Source organism: Urtica dioica, chromosome 7 (genome assembly GCF_054948205.1).
Source record: "Urtica dioica subsp. dioica isolate 48M chromosome 7, U.dioica_male_clone48M_v1_H2, whole genome shotgun sequence".
Classification (NCBI taxonomy): Eukaryota; Viridiplantae; Streptophyta; class Magnoliopsida; order Rosales; family Urticaceae; genus Urtica; species Urtica dioica.
The window spans coordinates 34,652,620-34,669,840 of NC_142762.1; the positions used below are offsets into that span (position 1 = coordinate 34,652,620).

Sequence of the window (17,221 nt, forward strand, 5' to 3'; positions counted from 1 at the left end):
ATACTATTAATGATTACGAAAATAAAATACTTGCACGTTGATTTATATATATATATATATACACACATAAACATATGTAGTCAATATGTTTTTCAAACGTCTATTAGGAGTAGCAAATAGGATAAATAAAATGAATAAAAGCAACTTCTCTTTGTGTATGTGTATAAACGTAAAACTAGATAATTAATAGTTATGTCATATAAAGTTTTCTAATTTAGAATATATATATATATATATATATATATATATATATATATATATATATCCTGGTACATTAGTACAAAGTCTCAAACCATAATTTTTTTCTTTTTTATTTGCTTAAAAATATTGGATAATATTGAACCGAACGAAATATCTTCCCCCTCTATATATATTATCGTAAAAAAAAAGGTAATAAATACATAAGCACTATATAAAATAAAATAAAATAAAATAAAAGCTTTGAACCTGTATGTGACGTTTCCCTTAATGCCAATGGGCTAGATCGACATACAAACTAAGAGGGACAGTTTATAAACATATATATTTTTCTTTGGAAGTAACTCACATAATTCTGACTATATGTGTATATATAGTACTGTCATCGTAAGTATCAACACCGAATTTGAAGAAAATTTCCAACGAAATAAATAAAATAAAAAAAAAATAATAAAAAAGTGGATAATGGAATCTTGACTAAACTATAAAGTAGGCAGAAAAGTCTTTCTCGTGTTGCAGTGAAAAATGAAAGAAGGAATGTGAGATCACTAGTTGCTAATTTTTACTACAAGAAAGAAAAATATTTAACGTGTTGTTAGAGTGTTATAAATTAGTAAGAAAGTATGCATGCACACATCATTAGCTTGATAAAGTTGACCAAGCACACTAGAAAAGTCTTTTACGTGTTGTCAGTGAAAATTTGTTTCATGCATGTATGTGAACTTACTAGTTAATAATATTGACTATGCATGAAGAAATGAAAAAATATATATATATTTATTATTTTAGAGTATTATCTATGTAAGAAGTTATGCATGCACACATATCTATATACCCGTACCTATATTCTAATTTGGCTTATGACTAATAAAATAAAATAAATAAATAAATAAAAATTAAGTAATTGCACATAAATAATATCAGTAATAGAAGTAGGTGTTACAGGCCAATTCATTTATTCACATTCCAAGGAACAAAGCATGAGGTGATATACATTGCATTTCAGCAATCTTGTACATGAATTCCATATCTATGAGATCTTCACAAAGTTGTTCATGGCATCTTCATAACTTAGTACTTCACCAATAAGTCTTGTCTATATCACATAGTGAATCTAGAACTCTGACTTTCTCAAATGAGAGTACGTAAGTTATGAAATGACATGTCTCATTTCAGGATTAAGGTAAGCATGATGCAATTCATACATAGTGATTCTGAGACAGAAGAGGTTAAATGGTTTGTTCTTACAATGTCTCTAGATGTGTACTGGTCAATTCAGTATCTTCAGAAGATACCTAGGAAGAACTCATACATAAAAGAGAATGTGAGATACTCATACCCTTTTTTGTGATGGTCAGTTTTATAGAGTCTCCAACTCTCTATGTCCCATAACCAGACATCATAGATTCTCCTAACAATCATACTTAGATCAATAGTCATTTGATCCTTAGATTGTGAATATGCTGTTTTAAGCAAACCATGAAGAGTTTGTTCATGCAAATCTATATTTGACTCTTCATTTGTTGTTAGGTTTGTTTAAGGACTAAAGACTATGGTTTATCATAAAGCTTCAAACAGACAAGGAAGAATGAATGAAAGTTTCAGCTTTTATTAATTATTCAGTAGTTACAAGCAAGAGTCTTCGTAAGACTTTATTACATCAAACGTATATAAGTTATGACTACTACTCTTCTTGTGGGCACCAATGCCAACATTACTGAGCATCGACATCAACACTCCGCGATTCTTCACGACGCCTCCAAGGAAGATTTCCTTGCACAAGCTACCTTCCACATCGCTTGAATAATCACAAGGGCTGTAATCATCAACGTAGCGAAGACCAGTTATCTCCGCGAACTGCTTTGCTGTAAAAGCTCTCGGTTCCCCACCAATCTCTATGTAGAGCGCGTCATCTGACTCGACCCCATCAAAATCATCCACCCTCATCAACATGTGATTAATAATCTTAGATGATTTGGTGATTTTTGGATGATCGAGGAATTGGCCGAAACATGACGCGCTAAAGAACTCCTTCTCCTCAGGAGACATGGCCATGGTCTCCTCAAATTTGTCCAATGCGCCGAAAAAGCTGAAGTAATGGTTCACAATCTCTTCTTCGGGGACAAATCTCACAAATCCCTGCATATGTCAAGAAAAAAGCATGAAACTCTACACAAACAGTCCTCATATCACCAAAATTATATATACACAAACAGTCCTCATACAAAAAACAGTTTACAATTTCTGGAATTATAAACTTTTATGTCTACAATTTCGTGACTGTAGCCATTTACATCTACAGTTCATATAAATGACTACATTCACAAAAATTGTAGACATAAAAGTCTACAATTCCAGAAATTGTAGATGTCGAAAAAAATAGTCTACAACAACAAAATGGTGTGGAAATGTAGATATAAACATCTACAATTCTAGTGACTATAGCTATAAATGTCTACAATTACAGAAATTATAACCTATGAAGTCTTCAAAACACAGAAAATGTAGATCAAAGAATTCTACAATCACATAAATAATAAACCAAACTCAGCTTTGCATGCCATCAAAAAGTTACCCAAAACGCTCAAAGTGAAGAAATTTACCTCATTTACAGGTCGTTTTCGTTTTCGGAGCTCAAATGGCGATGTCTCATTTGAATTTGATGTTGGCGATTCAATGAATGGTTTTGGTTTCTTCACTCGAGGAGACGTTGTTGGCTTCTTGGCGGGAGAAAGATTTTTCTTCAACGGCGTCGGAACTTTCTTCGTCCTCGGACTTTTCTGAACTGGCGCGCATTTTTTGGCCATCATTTTCTACGATTTAGGGTTTGAAAAAAGGTGATTAGTAGAGATTTGAAAGAATAATGAAGATTAGCAACGAACCTGAGATATTTAGGAGAGATTAGCAACGACCCCGGCGATTTCGGCGACGTGGGTGAGGGTTCCCGGTGATTTCGACGACGTGGGTTAGGGTTCTCGGCGATTTCGGCAACGTGGGTGAGGGTTTTAGAGAGAGGAGAGAGCACGAACCAAGGAGATGAAAATGCGGTATTTTCATATGGGTTTTGTCATATTAACTGACACTACTTCAATGGGGTATTTTCAAACAAAAAATAAAGTCAATGGCAAATATGTACTTGCTCACTTAAGCAACTACTATATTTTGGTCCAAATCATTGAAATGAGTAATAGAACCGACCATTTCCCTAAATTTTAATTTAGTATTTTTCGTATACGTGTAATCGAGTTGTGTTAATCGATTTTTTCATGTGTTACCAAACTAAACCAATACAAATAATTATTGAACACGTTAAAATATATGTCATCAAATCCAAGATTTGAAGCAAGTTATATAATTATACTACATTTAATGACATATTTGCCATTAAATCTATACAGTTTTCGCATATTTATCGTTAAAAAATATTGATTTTGAATTTGTTTATGCAGTGAATTCGGAAATATTGTTTTGAATGGCAGAGCAATACTCTTCTTCATCACACATGAACCATCTTTGTGTTCCATCACCTTCACTAAAGTACTACCATTTTTCATGATTTGGACCAAAAGATGGAAATCCATGTTTTGGACAAGAATAGTAGTTGGTCAACTGAGGAAGTACAATTTTGCCCTTTTGTAAACATACCCACACCACACACACACGTGAAAACTAATAAATTAATAATAAAAAAAAAAAACAAATTCTCCTCAATCTCTCTCTACATTCCCGCTCTTTCTATCTCCTAACTTTTTGGCGAAATCGACGCTATAACCACCGCCCGAGTTTCTGCAAGTCCGGCCAAAACCCGCTCCGTCGCGAGCCATCCTCTGCCCCCGACGCACGACTCCGAGCTCAGCCCAGTCCGAGCCAATCTTCGCGTGAACTCCGACCGGAAAGAGGAGAATCGCGAGCTCCGAGCCTCTCTTTTCTTCGCCGCGTGACTCGGCTGGGACAAAGGAGACGCAAGCTCCACCGGTAGACCAAGGAAAAGCCATCAGAGAAGCTTTTGACGATGCTCCGACGAGCCTGAGAACATCCGCCGAGCCAGAGGAGACCGTCGAACCGAGAGATCAACCGAGAAAGGATTGGAGAAACTCTGAAATGGTCTTTTTTTTTGTATTGTCGGAGCTGACATACAAGTCTACAATTTCATTTATTGTAGACTTCTATGTCTACAACAAATGAAGTTGTAGACTTGTATGTCTACAATTTCAGACGTTGTAAACTTGTATGTCAACTCCGACAAAAAAAAAAAAAAAAAAAAACATTTTTTTACCCAAACACACGAACGAACCCATAAATATGAAACTCAGAAACACGAATGAAACCCATAAACATGAAACCCAAAAATAAACACGAACGAAAAATGAAACTCGTACGTCAACAGCGAAACTCATACAAAAAAACAAACACGAACGAAACTCACCCAGAAATTTCCATATTTCGTTCGCCAACATGAAGTCTACAACTTCATTTATTGTAGACATAGAAGTCTACAATAAATGAAATTGTAGACTTGTATGTCTACAATAAACGAAATTGTAGACTTGTATGTCAGCTCCGACAATACAAAAAAAGAAAAGAAAAAAAAAAAAAAAAAAAAACCATTTTTTATCCAAACACACGAACGAACCCATAAATATGAAACCCAGAAACACGAATGAAACCCAGAAATAAACACGAACGAAACACGAAACCCGTACGTCAACAACGAAACTCATACCAAAAAACAAACACGAACGAAACCCACCCAGAAATTCTCAGATTTCGTTCGCCAACATGAAGAGATAAAGTTTACCTCTTCGGTGACGACGACGACGGACAAACCACTGGCGACGATAAACAGAAAAAGGCAAGCTTTTTTTTTAACCTTAAATGAACGAGAGAAGAAAAAAGAGGAGAAAAAGAGAGCTCTGAAACAATGAAAGAGGAGAGAGAGAGAGAGAGAGAGAGAGAGAGAGAGAGAGAGAGAGAGAGAGAGCTCTGAAACAATGAACGAGGAGAGAGATAGCTGAGAGGAAGTTTGATGGAAATGAACAAAATAAAAAACCAAATGGCACTTAAGACTTTTCTCACATGGTTAGGTAGTATTTTTGTCCAAAAACAATAACCACAACATTTTGGTCAAAAGTATCAAAGACTACTATCTAAGGCCATTTCCCTTTAGTGCAATGCCACCAGATCATAATTACTGCAATTGTAGCTTACCATGGGTTATGGGAATCTCATGAACCAATCTTAATCCCGAGGGATGTTTGAAAGTTACCATGGGTTATGAGAACCTCATGAACCAATCTTACCATGGGATGAATATAGAGAGGTTGAAAAACCTAAGGTTAAAGAGAATGAAATAGTAAAAAAAAAAAGATATATATATATATACACACACGTATGTGAGAGACAGAGATGCCAACAAAGTAATCCAAAAACGTACAAATTATTTTTGTCCCGATCATAATTGATTTTGATAAATTCTTCTAACATGATATTCTCGCGTCCTAATCCCTTGTGGAAATGCACTTATTCATTAAAGGGCTTCCTCTGTCTCCTCTTAACACAGATAATAGACGTATAGAAAATAATATGTGACGAGACAGAGATGCCAACAAAGTAATCCAAAAACGTACAAATTATTTTTTTGTAAGATGATTAATACGATGTGAGAATATATACACTCGCTAACTTTACAGTACAAGAACAGCAGGTGACGCCTATAATTTTTCGTGTATACAATTACAAAGCAACGCTCTCTTCTAAAGCCCCTTTCTTTCTCTCTCCCTAAAAAGAACGACACAAAAAGAGACAGAAACATTGCCTTCTCATAAATGTAAGAATGTAATTAAGCCCCTACACCCACTGTACAGTTAGTCGTAGTTTTCTCTCTCAAAGAATATACAACGATACTGCAAAAACCTCTTTCTTTCCACTTCCCACCACATCTCTAGTCCAGGCAGGCAAAAACCCAATCCGGGCAAAGTCCGGTCCTGCACAGTCCAGACCGTTCCAACCAGAACGACACCAAAATCTCGGGAGACGCCATTTTCGCCTTTGTTCCGACATTGTGCTCCAAAACTCTCGCTCCAGATGATTTCTTTTTTATTTTTTGGGTGGCCCTCAAACGGGACATCGAAAATCCAAAAGGAATCGCAGTCTCTTATCTACCCACCGTGATCTGATGGTTCGCCGGCGCCTGAATCCTGGTTGGGTTGTTGCTTCTCATTCGAAAGGCAATCGGCCGGAACATAAGCGTACCCTTTAGGCAAAAGCATGTTTCTCACAGAGGCTTGGTCCGAAGTCATCACCATCTCCTTTCCAAACGTCTCTTGCTGTGATTTTTCAAGACTGGAGATGAGCAAGTCTGGACTTCAATGGTGTAATTTACACAAGTAGAAAAATGTCAAGAGAAAAAGAGGATGAGAAAGCACAGAGCGGGTAGATCAAATACCTTTTTAACTTTCGACTTCCATGACTCATCCATGAGATTACGAGTTGCGATGGAGGAGGGTCGGTTAGGAATCTGTTTCCCTGAAAATTTGGACCTGTCGGAGGTTTTTCGTGTAGCAGACTGATTCTGGGGTGTAGAGCAGTCGTCTTCTGTTCTCCGGTCGTCCATGGCGCCAGAAGCTCTACCTCGGCGCTTGACCGAGACTGAGCTATCCACGGTTACATCATCTGACCGTTGAAGTGCTTCGCTGCATGATTTGCGATCATCTGTGTCACCCTTCAAGGATGTTGTAACAGATTCTGAACTAACATCGGGAAGAAGGTAGGGTCTACGAGAAAGTGTTGAATGCGCAACATGGTCTCTTCTCATGGCAAGTATGTCATGCGAGCAAAGAATCAATTCCCGCTGCATACCATAGAAAAATAAGGATATTCTTAAGCCATTTTCTAACAGTGCAGAAGAGGTAATCTGCATAGGATGTCAAAAATATATAAATAATCAACTCCACGAATACCTTTAACTTTTCACGTTTAATGAGCCTCTCACAAAGAAGGCGGAGTCTCTCTAGCTCAACCTGTAAAACCAAAATCTTCAATAAGCCGATGAAAAAAAAAAGAGCATCAAGTGATGTCTATTTAGGACATGAAAGTGAGGTAGCCCAAATTCAATTTTATAATGACCACCGATTTCATGAGCATCAAGCCTGAATATTCGATACTCGCAACAAAGGGCTGCCATATGAAAGATTAATTGCTCTACCCACTTCGCATTAGTTTGCCAAAACAAAATATACAATACTCAATATATCACACTCTTTCTTTGGTGGCTTCCACACGTTTTTACTCTACCCAATTCACATGAGTGCAGAGTTAAGCTAAATATTAAGTTGACGTAGATAAAAGAGATTTTACCCGAACTTGTTTCAAACTCTTCAATTCATCAGCCCCGTGTTTTTGTGATTCCGCCTGACAAAGGAAAGAGATATAAGGTGCAAGGTATATAGCAAATCGTAACACCTAATCGTGTCCTCACGAGAGAAAATCTAGAAGAATATTAAATTATCGTCCAGAGAGTTTTTAGACTCTCAAATCAGATAACTAGTTCACCTTTGCCCTCTGCTCAACGCTATGCTTTTCACAGTAAGCCTTGTGCTGCTGCTTGCTGGCAGAAGATTTTATATTCATGAAAAAACCAGCACTTCTAGCGCACCATGGGTGAAATGATCCCTGACAGTGACCGTAATTGCACTGTGGTCCAATAAGTTGCTAAACTGTTAGATATATATATATATATATATATATATGTATATTAAAATTTGAGATGCTCGGCTGACTAAAGAAAGCATCACCACCTTTATGCAGACACCATGCCTCCTACGGCAGATTAGACATAAGTCAACCGCCTTTGAAACTGCCTCCTGAAATTCAAAAACATATAATAGAACATATCTCGTCAACGGACTTCCTAAATAGGCTTAATGTTAAGTACTATATTTCGCAACATATCAAATGCTAAGGGAAAGAGGCATGCATAGATTCATGTGACGGTAGTTATATGCAGATGCCACTCACCATTCCTTCAACAGAATTTATTTGTCCTCTTCTGAACTTCGATTCAAATACCCACTAGAAAAATCACACAAGGACAACATGTTAATTTCATTGAAAAAAAATTAGCAAAATCTGTAATCATTATACAAACAAATAAAAAGATCTAACCTCTGCACAGAAGGCATGAACCCATTGACCATCGGAAGTTTTTCTAAAAGCACCAGTACTACCACCACACAACCCACATTCAGCAACAAAATAAGGTTTCTCCCAGAAATTGACTGCTGGAGCTCCAGAGCTTCTAGACGTCGACAATTCTTCACAAAGCTCACAGTACCATGGACCTGTTGATTCCTTAACACTACGATAGCAATCCAGGTGAACCGCGACCTGTTTAAAAAGGAGGTTAGGGTTATAACCGAATACACCACAGAGTTCACGAGAAATGCAATAGAAAAAGAAACAAACCTTGCAGCCGCAACAGACTAGGATAGGATTCAACAGTGTTTCTGATCTTCTGCAGATATCACATGCTCTAGGATGTTCTTTAGAGAAATCTACAACTGACTGAGTAGAATCAGAATGCTTCTCTAAAGAAATTCTAGGCGCAGCCACCCTCTGAAGTGTCTCTTTTGCCCGTGGAATTGGCTGTGAGCAATTTCCGAATCTCACAGGAGTGTTCTGCAATGTTAAGTAAGCCAGTTAATAAACAATTATACCATAGACAACCATGGAAGCATACTCGAATAAAAAATAAAAATAAAAATAAAAAAAATTAACCTCCGGATTGGAAACTTCATCGCCATCTTTCCTAAATGAAGAGATCCTTGAGGAAGCCGCGGCAGCAGCAGTTGCAGCTGCTAGCACAGCTTGTGCTTCTTTGTGCCTTCTTTCCTTTCTGCCCTGCTTCTTTGCTTCCCTGAGTTCACAGAGATATTTGTTCACTAACACAGAATCCCAACTATTATTCCGTGCCAGATCAAGCTCCTGCGGCAGACTCTTTGCAACACTCAATATCAATTTATCTGCAGAAAGATCGTAAAGTTACGAAAGGTATTCAAAGTTTGAATCCACGTGAACACAAAGAGAAACTTAAACAATAAGTAAAGAGAAGGTGCGGAGACCAGCAAGGGCTTTTCTTGAAGCTGCATTACTCAGCAACTTGTGCTGAAAATAGACAATTTCGCCTTCTAATTCATCTTGAGGAGCAAGCTCAAGGATCCCAGATTCCCTAGCTTTAGCCAACTCTTCTGATGCATCAGTTGTAGACCTCATCTCGTCACAACTTACATGCTTATTTTGGCCATCAAGGGATACACTGGCTTCGTCCACTGAACCTAAACATGTTCAACATCCATTAAGCTTATAGTCATCTATAACTTAAAATCAGAACATAAGGAAAACAATGTAGAAAGGACAACATACCATCCATGTGGATACTCAAATCTACCCCATCCTTCATCTGCAATAATTTCTTCTCAATGTCCGGATGTATGTATAAACTTGAAGCTCCTTCCACTTTTATTTTCCTGTTTAGTCTAACAAATCAGAAACTTGTAACGAAAAAGATAAGAAATGCAGCGGCGCGCTGCTATGTAACGGAACGAAAGAGAAGGCCGTATTAAACTACGCATTCCTCCAATATTAAACAATTGTTAAAAGTAAACAAATATAAAAGTTTCCAAAGCTTACAGGAGATCAGGAAGGACAGGATTCGCCACTGTGCATGTTGGATTTCTATCCGAGTCCGGCAAACTATCATGTGAGGGAACAGACCCTCTCTCTGATTGACAGTTTTCTTGAGGGATCGTGTGTGAGGGCTCAGCCATGCTGCCTGCTGAACATACACTAATTTGGTAAAAACAGAGAATAGAACAGTGTCATATATATCATTATCCGCAATATAGAAATTTACATATAAATAGTAGCTTATCATGAAAGAGCAATTGCATTGGCAACATATAATAAACACATCCTCAACTGAAGAACAGCACATGTCCTCTGGCTTTTATTTATAAACAAGAAATGCTACTATATAAAAAAATAAAAAATAAAATAAAAAAACATAGTATTTATTTTTCATTTCCAAATCATGAATTCTGTTTGAAAAAAAATGTAGTGACAGCAGAAATACAGAAACTCCTCCATGTATCTTCTATTGAGAATCTATCGCAAACGCTACATAGCATATGCTAGGACAGCGTAATTAAGGCAAAAAAATCTGAACAATGAAAGGTTATAAGAAACGCACACCTTCATTTTTGTGCGCTGGTGTCGCAGGTTGAGACCCTTCAGGCTCAGCAATGTTCTGCAAAGAGAAAATGTAACGACTCAGCAATATTTTTATCATCTGAATAAACATGAGTATGCCCATATCTGTAGTAAAAAATGGACAATGCTTTGCATTTGAAATCATTTATGCCCAGAATCAGAGCCCTTAAAAAGTAATGTGTGTGTATTTAAGTGGTACACCCATGCAGATGAAAAAACTCTGTGAACTAAAGACTGATAGATGCATTGGATGAAAACTTTAAAGTACCTTTACCACCTACATAAATTCGTACATTCACTTCCTTAAATTTGGTCTCCCACCATCCTTTTAAAAGTAAAAGCACTAACAAGTTTAAGAGACTCAAAATTTGCATTGACCATCAACTTGTTTCTTCCCAAACATTAAAACCAAGAACTTAAAATAGTCAGCCTGAAGTCATCTGAGAGAAACCCTTCAGGTTCCAAACACAAACCAGCCCATATATGGCCACTCCTGTGTAAAATTATTTTATTTTTATCATGCAGAGCACTACATTCTGAGTTCTGATTTACGGGAATCTAACACAACTTCACCAGTTAGATCCATTAACGTTATCATAAATAATAAAAAGTGTAAAATGATCCATAAAGCAAGATTATAAGTAATGAATTTTCCAAAAATAGGCATGTCAAAAGAAAAGGCAAGATATACTAAATATTCAAGGCTTCATCTTTAATTCACATAAACAATACCAATAACTCTTGCTTCCCTATATCTACAAACACCCAAATATGAATTTTGACAAAAGAGGCCATTCACTTTTTTGCTAAATTCTCTTTTTAATTTACTTATCATCTGTTGGTGAAATTCAATTTACTCTTAACAATTCAAATGATCAATTAATGCAGAAGAACCTTACCTGTTCAACAGCATGGTAAGTGGATATTTCCCTCAATTCATCCTGTTCTCGGTTAACAATTTGATCTGCCTTCTTACTCAGTGCAGATTTTTTGTCACTGAAAATCTCTTTCTCTTGAGCTGAGCTTATCAATTTGGGATCATTGAAAACCCTGGCACTGCTTTTAGTTCTTCTCCTAGGAGGTACTGACTTGACCGTCAGGCGATCTGCAATATCAGATTCTGAGACTGATACATCCGAATCGTCGGCAGCACCAGGTTCAGCCTTCGATGAAACCTTTGACCGTGTACCGATTTTCACATTGTTCTGCAAAGTACTCAAATGTACATTTTTTTTAAGCCATCTAGCTATTTTGAGTTGTAAATCAGAGGCAATGGTATCATCCTGCAGAAAGAAGTTCAGATTATCAGTTAAAACTTCAACAACAAAAAAATGGACATAGAAAACCGTAACACTATTATATTTTAAGAAACAGGGAACTGGTTTTTGGAACCATAACTATATTTTTATAAAAATATACAGGATTGGGGTGCGGGGTAAAAAAAATAAGAGAACAAATAGCATTACAGCAAGCGAAGCAGATAAAAGATCCTCTGAGGTCTCAATCTGAGATGCTACATCTTCTATCTTTATTCTCCCACGATCAATCAGCTGCATATTGAGAAAAAGGTTCAGACTTGCAACAAATTCAACAGATTTCTAAAAATAGTGTTATAACAAATCATATCTATTTCACCTTCTTAAATATTACTGCAAAATTAGAGAGGTCAGCAGCATCAACGTCCTCATCCATTCTTTCCAATTCCCCATCATTTGACCGGGAATCAGTCAATTTTGTGCCTTGTAAACCAGAGTCTAAGGATCTGTGAGAATTGGAGTCCGAAGCCACTGCATGAACTTCACTATCTTCTCCACTTCTGCAGCCAACATTTTTCTCAGGCAGACTGTCGACGGAATCGGGTTTACTTCCAGCAACTATGGTGTCACCTGCCTGAGAGATATTGTTTTTATCCCGTACTTCTGAATGTTTCAAGCAAAAAGCCCGTAACTCAATCTACACAAGTGAAAAATGACAATTTTTCATTGCGAAGCCTGATGCCACAGTGATAATTGGGACCCCAAAAAACAGTAAACATCAGTTACAACTCAGGATATATGAGAGAAGAAAACGTACCTCGTCGCAACCATATCTTCCCCAAACTTCCATCCTATGTCTAGCCTCCCTTGCACATAAAGGATGAAAAGAAGAATTACAAGCTCCTGAACTCCAAAAAAGAAAGCAGAGTCAAATGAAAATTCACTGATATAATTGTAGTTAAGTCAGGAGATAATGAAAACAAAACAAAACCCACACTAAAGAAAACCTACTACCCGAGGATTTTCACCAGTAACAACAGCTGAATGTTTGGTGCGGAAAATATTGTCTAGTTTAAACTCTTATCACTTACAAAACCACCCCACTGTTTACCTAGGGATTTTTTAACCTACGCTTTAGTCATAGTCCCCCGTCTAACCCCACAACATTTGGGGAACTCGAAATACTAGCGATTGCTCTTAAAGATAGACCATGGGCCTTACCGCTAGACCAAAAACTCTTACTTAGATAATTATAGCAAGTAATTTCTTGTCTAAACATATTTCTATTCCATGTCCATAGAAATTGTTTTTCAAATAAACCCCTGGTTGAATCCTACGATGGATATGATAGAGCACTCTTTCAGAAAAACGGATAAAATAGATCAATTAAAGGCAGACAGATAAGTCATTATCTTTTTCTTCCGATTGAAATAAAAGGATAAAAATATGGGAGCAATAAAACATACCATGACTGCACCGGACACAAGCGCCAAACTTCACCTTGCATATGTTACATATCATTTTCTTACGAGTTTCTTTCACCGCTTCAACATTCAAGATAGGTTCCATCTTTTCCAAGTCCTCGACATACACCTCGGGTGCCCACTGGGAACAGAACAAATGAGCGAATTCCAGAGACTTGTCTTTCTTAACAGTCAAAGAAATGGGCTTCAGAGCACCACCCTTTTTGGGACAAAGAACACACGGGTTTTCCGAATCCCTTCCACTATCAGTAGTCTTTGTCTTGCACCAAGAGCAAAGCCATGACGAGTCAGCGTCATCTTCTTGCACACCGTAACACTTCCTGTGAACTGAAACCCCACATGAGCTGCAAGATATCAACCGGCTCGATCCCCTTCCCGCGTCGCCGGCTGAGCAGAAATGGCACAACGACGAAATCCCATCGCAAGGGCAGGCAACCAAAGCCTTCTCCAAACCCGCTTCGACTCCCAGGAGCTTCCGTTTCTTCGATGGGCGCTCGGAAGTCAGGGAAACCTTATTCCTAACACCTAAAAGCCACTCTAAACCGCGGTGGGCTTCTGAAACTGTGGGACTCGTTTCCTTCTGAGGCAAACCTTCATTTTCCACATGGTCAATTTCCATAGACTGACCATCCTCTTCTACTTTCTTTGCCTCCTCCTCAGCCAAAGCCCCATTCTCCACAACTTTCTCAACACACTCATCAAGTTCATTTTCAAGGGCAACCTCGTTCCCATTTCCACAGTTATCTACATTATCTTCATTTCCATCCCCAACAGACGGTATCCACAAATATTTTCTTGAGGCAGCTGAACCAGAAATGAACCCAGACACCCCAGACAGACTCTCTATGTCCAACATTGTCAAGTCCCTGAAATACTCCTCGTTCTTGTCCCAAACACTGGGTGCTCTGGATTTTGAAGAGGACGAGTTCTTCTTCATGTTCGTTCCAGCACTTGAATGAGCCTTCTTGTGCTTCTTCCGGTTATCCGACTGACTCGACAAGAACGAGGCCAGTGCGCTCGGCAGAGTCGGTACGGCCGCCAGTGACGCCTCGTCGGAGCCATCGAACGGAGAGCGCAAGGACAGAGCCTTCCTCGCCTGCGCCAAAAAATCAACGCCCTTCTCCGACAGATTTGCCGGCGAATTCGCCGGAACTTTTGCCGGAACCCTAGGATTCGCGCAAGGCCTCTCCTCCCCCGCCTCTGCTCCCCTACCCGCCGTCATCTTCTTCCGCCGGTGACATCTCCCTCCGGTCATCACCTACGACGACAATCCATGACCGCGAAACCCTAGAAAATCTTCCGAAATGAAATTTGTGCGATCTCCTTCTAACCCTAATTTCAAATCCAAAACAACAGGAAGAGAAGACAAACCACGAGCCCTAATCGCAACAACTGGCCACCTGAGAGACAGACGAGAACCAATCTCGCGGCTATGGCTACGGCTATAGGGTTAGGGTTAGGGTTAGGGTTTTCGGTTGTCTGTTCTGGTTCGTAATTTTCTTTCGGATCCGTTTTCCTGAGCGAATTTCTTTTTTTTCTATTTTTTTTTTTTTTTCAGTTCAGTTTTCTTTTTCGATGAGAGAGAAAGTATGTAATAAAATAATATGAAATTAAAAACTATAGAAAAAAAAAAAGGGAGATTCGCGTTTTCTCTTGCAGGAGAGTAGTGGCGGTTCGGTTGGTTAGTCATGAATTGAGATAGAGAGAGATATTTATATACGTGGGTTTTGTTAGGATGTGGACGAAATTTCATTGTAATCTACACGTGGCGCTATATGATGCGTTTTGCCACGCTGTCCCTCCTTAGTCTCTCTCTGGAACTTTTTCCCCTAATTTTTCTCCATATTCAAAAGGATTTTTTTTATATAAGGTAAACAAACAAAAAATGGTAGAAACTAGAAGGTTTGCATTTAAAAGAATTTAGTTAAAAACTAAATAAATATATCAAGGAGTTTCTACACTAATTTTCCATATGCCAATGTCATCTTTTGAGACGTTTAGAGCACTAAGAGCATCTTTAATCGTAAAATCAATACTACACGTCAATGATTAATATGTTCCGCTCAAAATTAACGTGTTTAACCATAAAGTTTAGAATATATTTTAAGAGAGAGTAATGTCATGAAACTAATAAGAATTACAAAGACGTATTAATAGGTTGCAACGGTCGTTCGTACATGAAGTCTTCAATGTATTATATTTGATGTCTTTTATACAAATAGTGCAAAGCATGTCGTCGATAACACAGTGGGATATGACTCATTAGCATGCACGAGGGAGCCAACCAGTTGAAGGGTTCGGAGAGGTTGAAGGATCGAACATTGGTTCACGCTTGGGTCTCACTCAATCTACATGAAGCGGCGGTCGTGTAAGGTAGTGATCGATGTGGTAATTCAAAAGTTTGTGGTTGTGTTGTTCATTCCTATCGTAAAAGTGCTAAAAATGGATACATACCGATATATTATTCCAAACCGATGTTTAGCTAAACTGAATCTATGTTTAATACGAACTAAACATGCTATATAAAAAGAGGGGATTTTAACTACAGTAAATAAAGTAATTATTTTTACTTGTTGAATAAAATCATGTGTACCATTTTGATCATCTACATTATGTTATTCCGAGTGATCTAAAATCGATCATTTCAACGTAAGCTGTACATTTATATCATATTTGACATTATACAGCTACATATTATATTGTGCATTTATACTCATGAAACTTATTTTATGTAGAGCACACGGAAGATATTTTAACGTACCGTCGAAGGTCACTTGGCATAAAGAAAAGGTACTATATAACTTACTTAATTTTAATATAATTATCGTCACATAAACCTGTTGACTATTTCCTTAAAAGTTGTGAAACATAGGCTAAAAAAAAATTTCATAGTTTCATTTTGACTATTTTGCTACACTGCCCATGTTAAAAAATACATAGATATGAATTGGTTAATTAACTTTGCACCCTCGAGATGAGGAGATAAAATCTCATTCGGTTGAGATGTTTAATATCCTAAATTTCCTAACCACATTTTGCATGTTCGTCAGTTTTTCATAAGCTTTTTGGATTAGTTGAGACAATGTAAATTACAATGTTACAATTCTAATTTAAGTATTTTGATTCATCTTTGATTAATTATTCACCCAAAATACATACGAATACAAAAATATTGTGCCTAGTTAAACTACATCTGCGAGTAACAACATTAAATTATAAAGCGCCTCAATCCATGGAATTAATAATTTAAGCTCCACTTAATACGAGCAAAATTCAAGATATTTTGTTATTTATTCGCTTTATTAATTATCTTGTTACTCCATTGTATATCATGAACTAAATTCTTGAAAATGTCAGATGAATTTGTTTGATAATTAAGCGTATTTTGATATAGTAAATACATTGTCATTGATCCTCCATATTTATTTATATTGAGTCGGGATGTATTTAGCTGATTCACCTTTTGCGGCATAAGCCCTAGTTACCATTTAGTTTCTAGAAAATGACAATAAATGATCATATCATGAAACTATGTCCCATTCATTAGTCTTAAGAAGGAGTTAGATTATATATGTAAATCGCATTCTTTAGTGATTATACCTCGAACTCTCCTCTCACACCCCCACCCTATATATCAGTATTTCAATTTATGATTAGCTATTAGCGAATAAGCTAAAGAGATTAAGGATATAACTTCAAAATTTAAGACCACGTTAATATTAAGATCAATTCTCATATGAAAAATAAAGTGACTTCAATATTGTAACAACTCAATCCTAAAGTTTGTTCATATTGCACAAAATTCCTCCATATATTATACAAAAATTAAGTAAATAGCCAATTAAAACGTTTGGAATTACTATATAGTCAACGTTTCGTAAATCTTAAGTAAATAGTCGTAAAGATAATGTGGCCTAATAAATAAAAATGGTTATATACATAAGAGTTATGTATGTAAATATATGAAAGTGGTTATTTATCTAAGATTTACGAAAGGTTGACTATTTAGCAATATCA

The 17,221-nt window shown here is 37.2% G+C and overlaps 1 protein-coding gene across 6 annotated transcripts; it reads right to left on the bottom strand.

The window, feature by feature from the left end:
- Positions 1-5,798: 5,798 nt before the first annotated feature.
- Positions 5,799-14,882, bottom strand: LOC149391037 (PHD finger family protein). 6 transcript variants are annotated; one of them, XM_089618721.1, is made up of 20 exons: positions 14,576-14,882; positions 13,187-14,491; positions 12,538-12,623; positions 12,100-12,417; positions 11,931-12,014; positions 11,364-11,747; positions 10,447-10,501; positions 9,886-10,030; positions 9,619-9,722; positions 9,318-9,530; positions 8,974-9,218; positions 8,662-8,874; positions 8,362-8,583; positions 8,215-8,268; positions 7,995-8,060; positions 7,750-7,890; positions 7,555-7,608; positions 7,158-7,217; positions 6,644-7,048; positions 5,799-6,524 (listed from the first exon to the last, which is right to left on the bottom strand). In XM_089618721.1, the coding sequence occupies exons 2-20, from the start codon at positions 14,457-14,459 to the stop codon at positions 6,357-6,359; spliced, it is 4,290 nt and encodes a 1,429-aa protein (XP_089474847.1). In that variant the 5' UTR covers positions 14,460-14,491; positions 14,576-14,882; the 3' UTR covers positions 5,799-6,356. The 6 variants fall into 6 exon arrangements, with proteins under 6 accessions (XP_089474847.1, XP_089474848.1, XP_089474846.1 ...); XM_089618722.1 differs by having other exon boundaries at positions 9,886-10,027; positions 13,187-14,882; XM_089618720.1 differs by having other exon boundaries at positions 13,187-14,882.
- Between the last annotated feature and the right edge of the window lie 2,339 nt (positions 14,883-17,221).

Excerpts from the sequence above, each read along its gene's own strand:
- LOC149391037 (XM_089618721.1), bottom strand. The coding sequence starts at position 14,459 with ATGACCGGAGGGAGATGTCACCGGCGGAAGAAGATGACGGCGGGTAGG. Across the intron at positions 9,531-9,618 it reads TTTGAGTATCCACATGGATG|GTTCAGTGGACGAAGCCAGT; the intron begins GTATGTTGTCCT and ends GAACATGTTTAG. Across the intron at positions 9,219-9,317 it reads TTCAAGAAAAGCCCTTGCTG|ATAAATTGATATTGAGTGTT; the intron begins GTCTCCGCACCT and ends ATCTTTCTGCAG.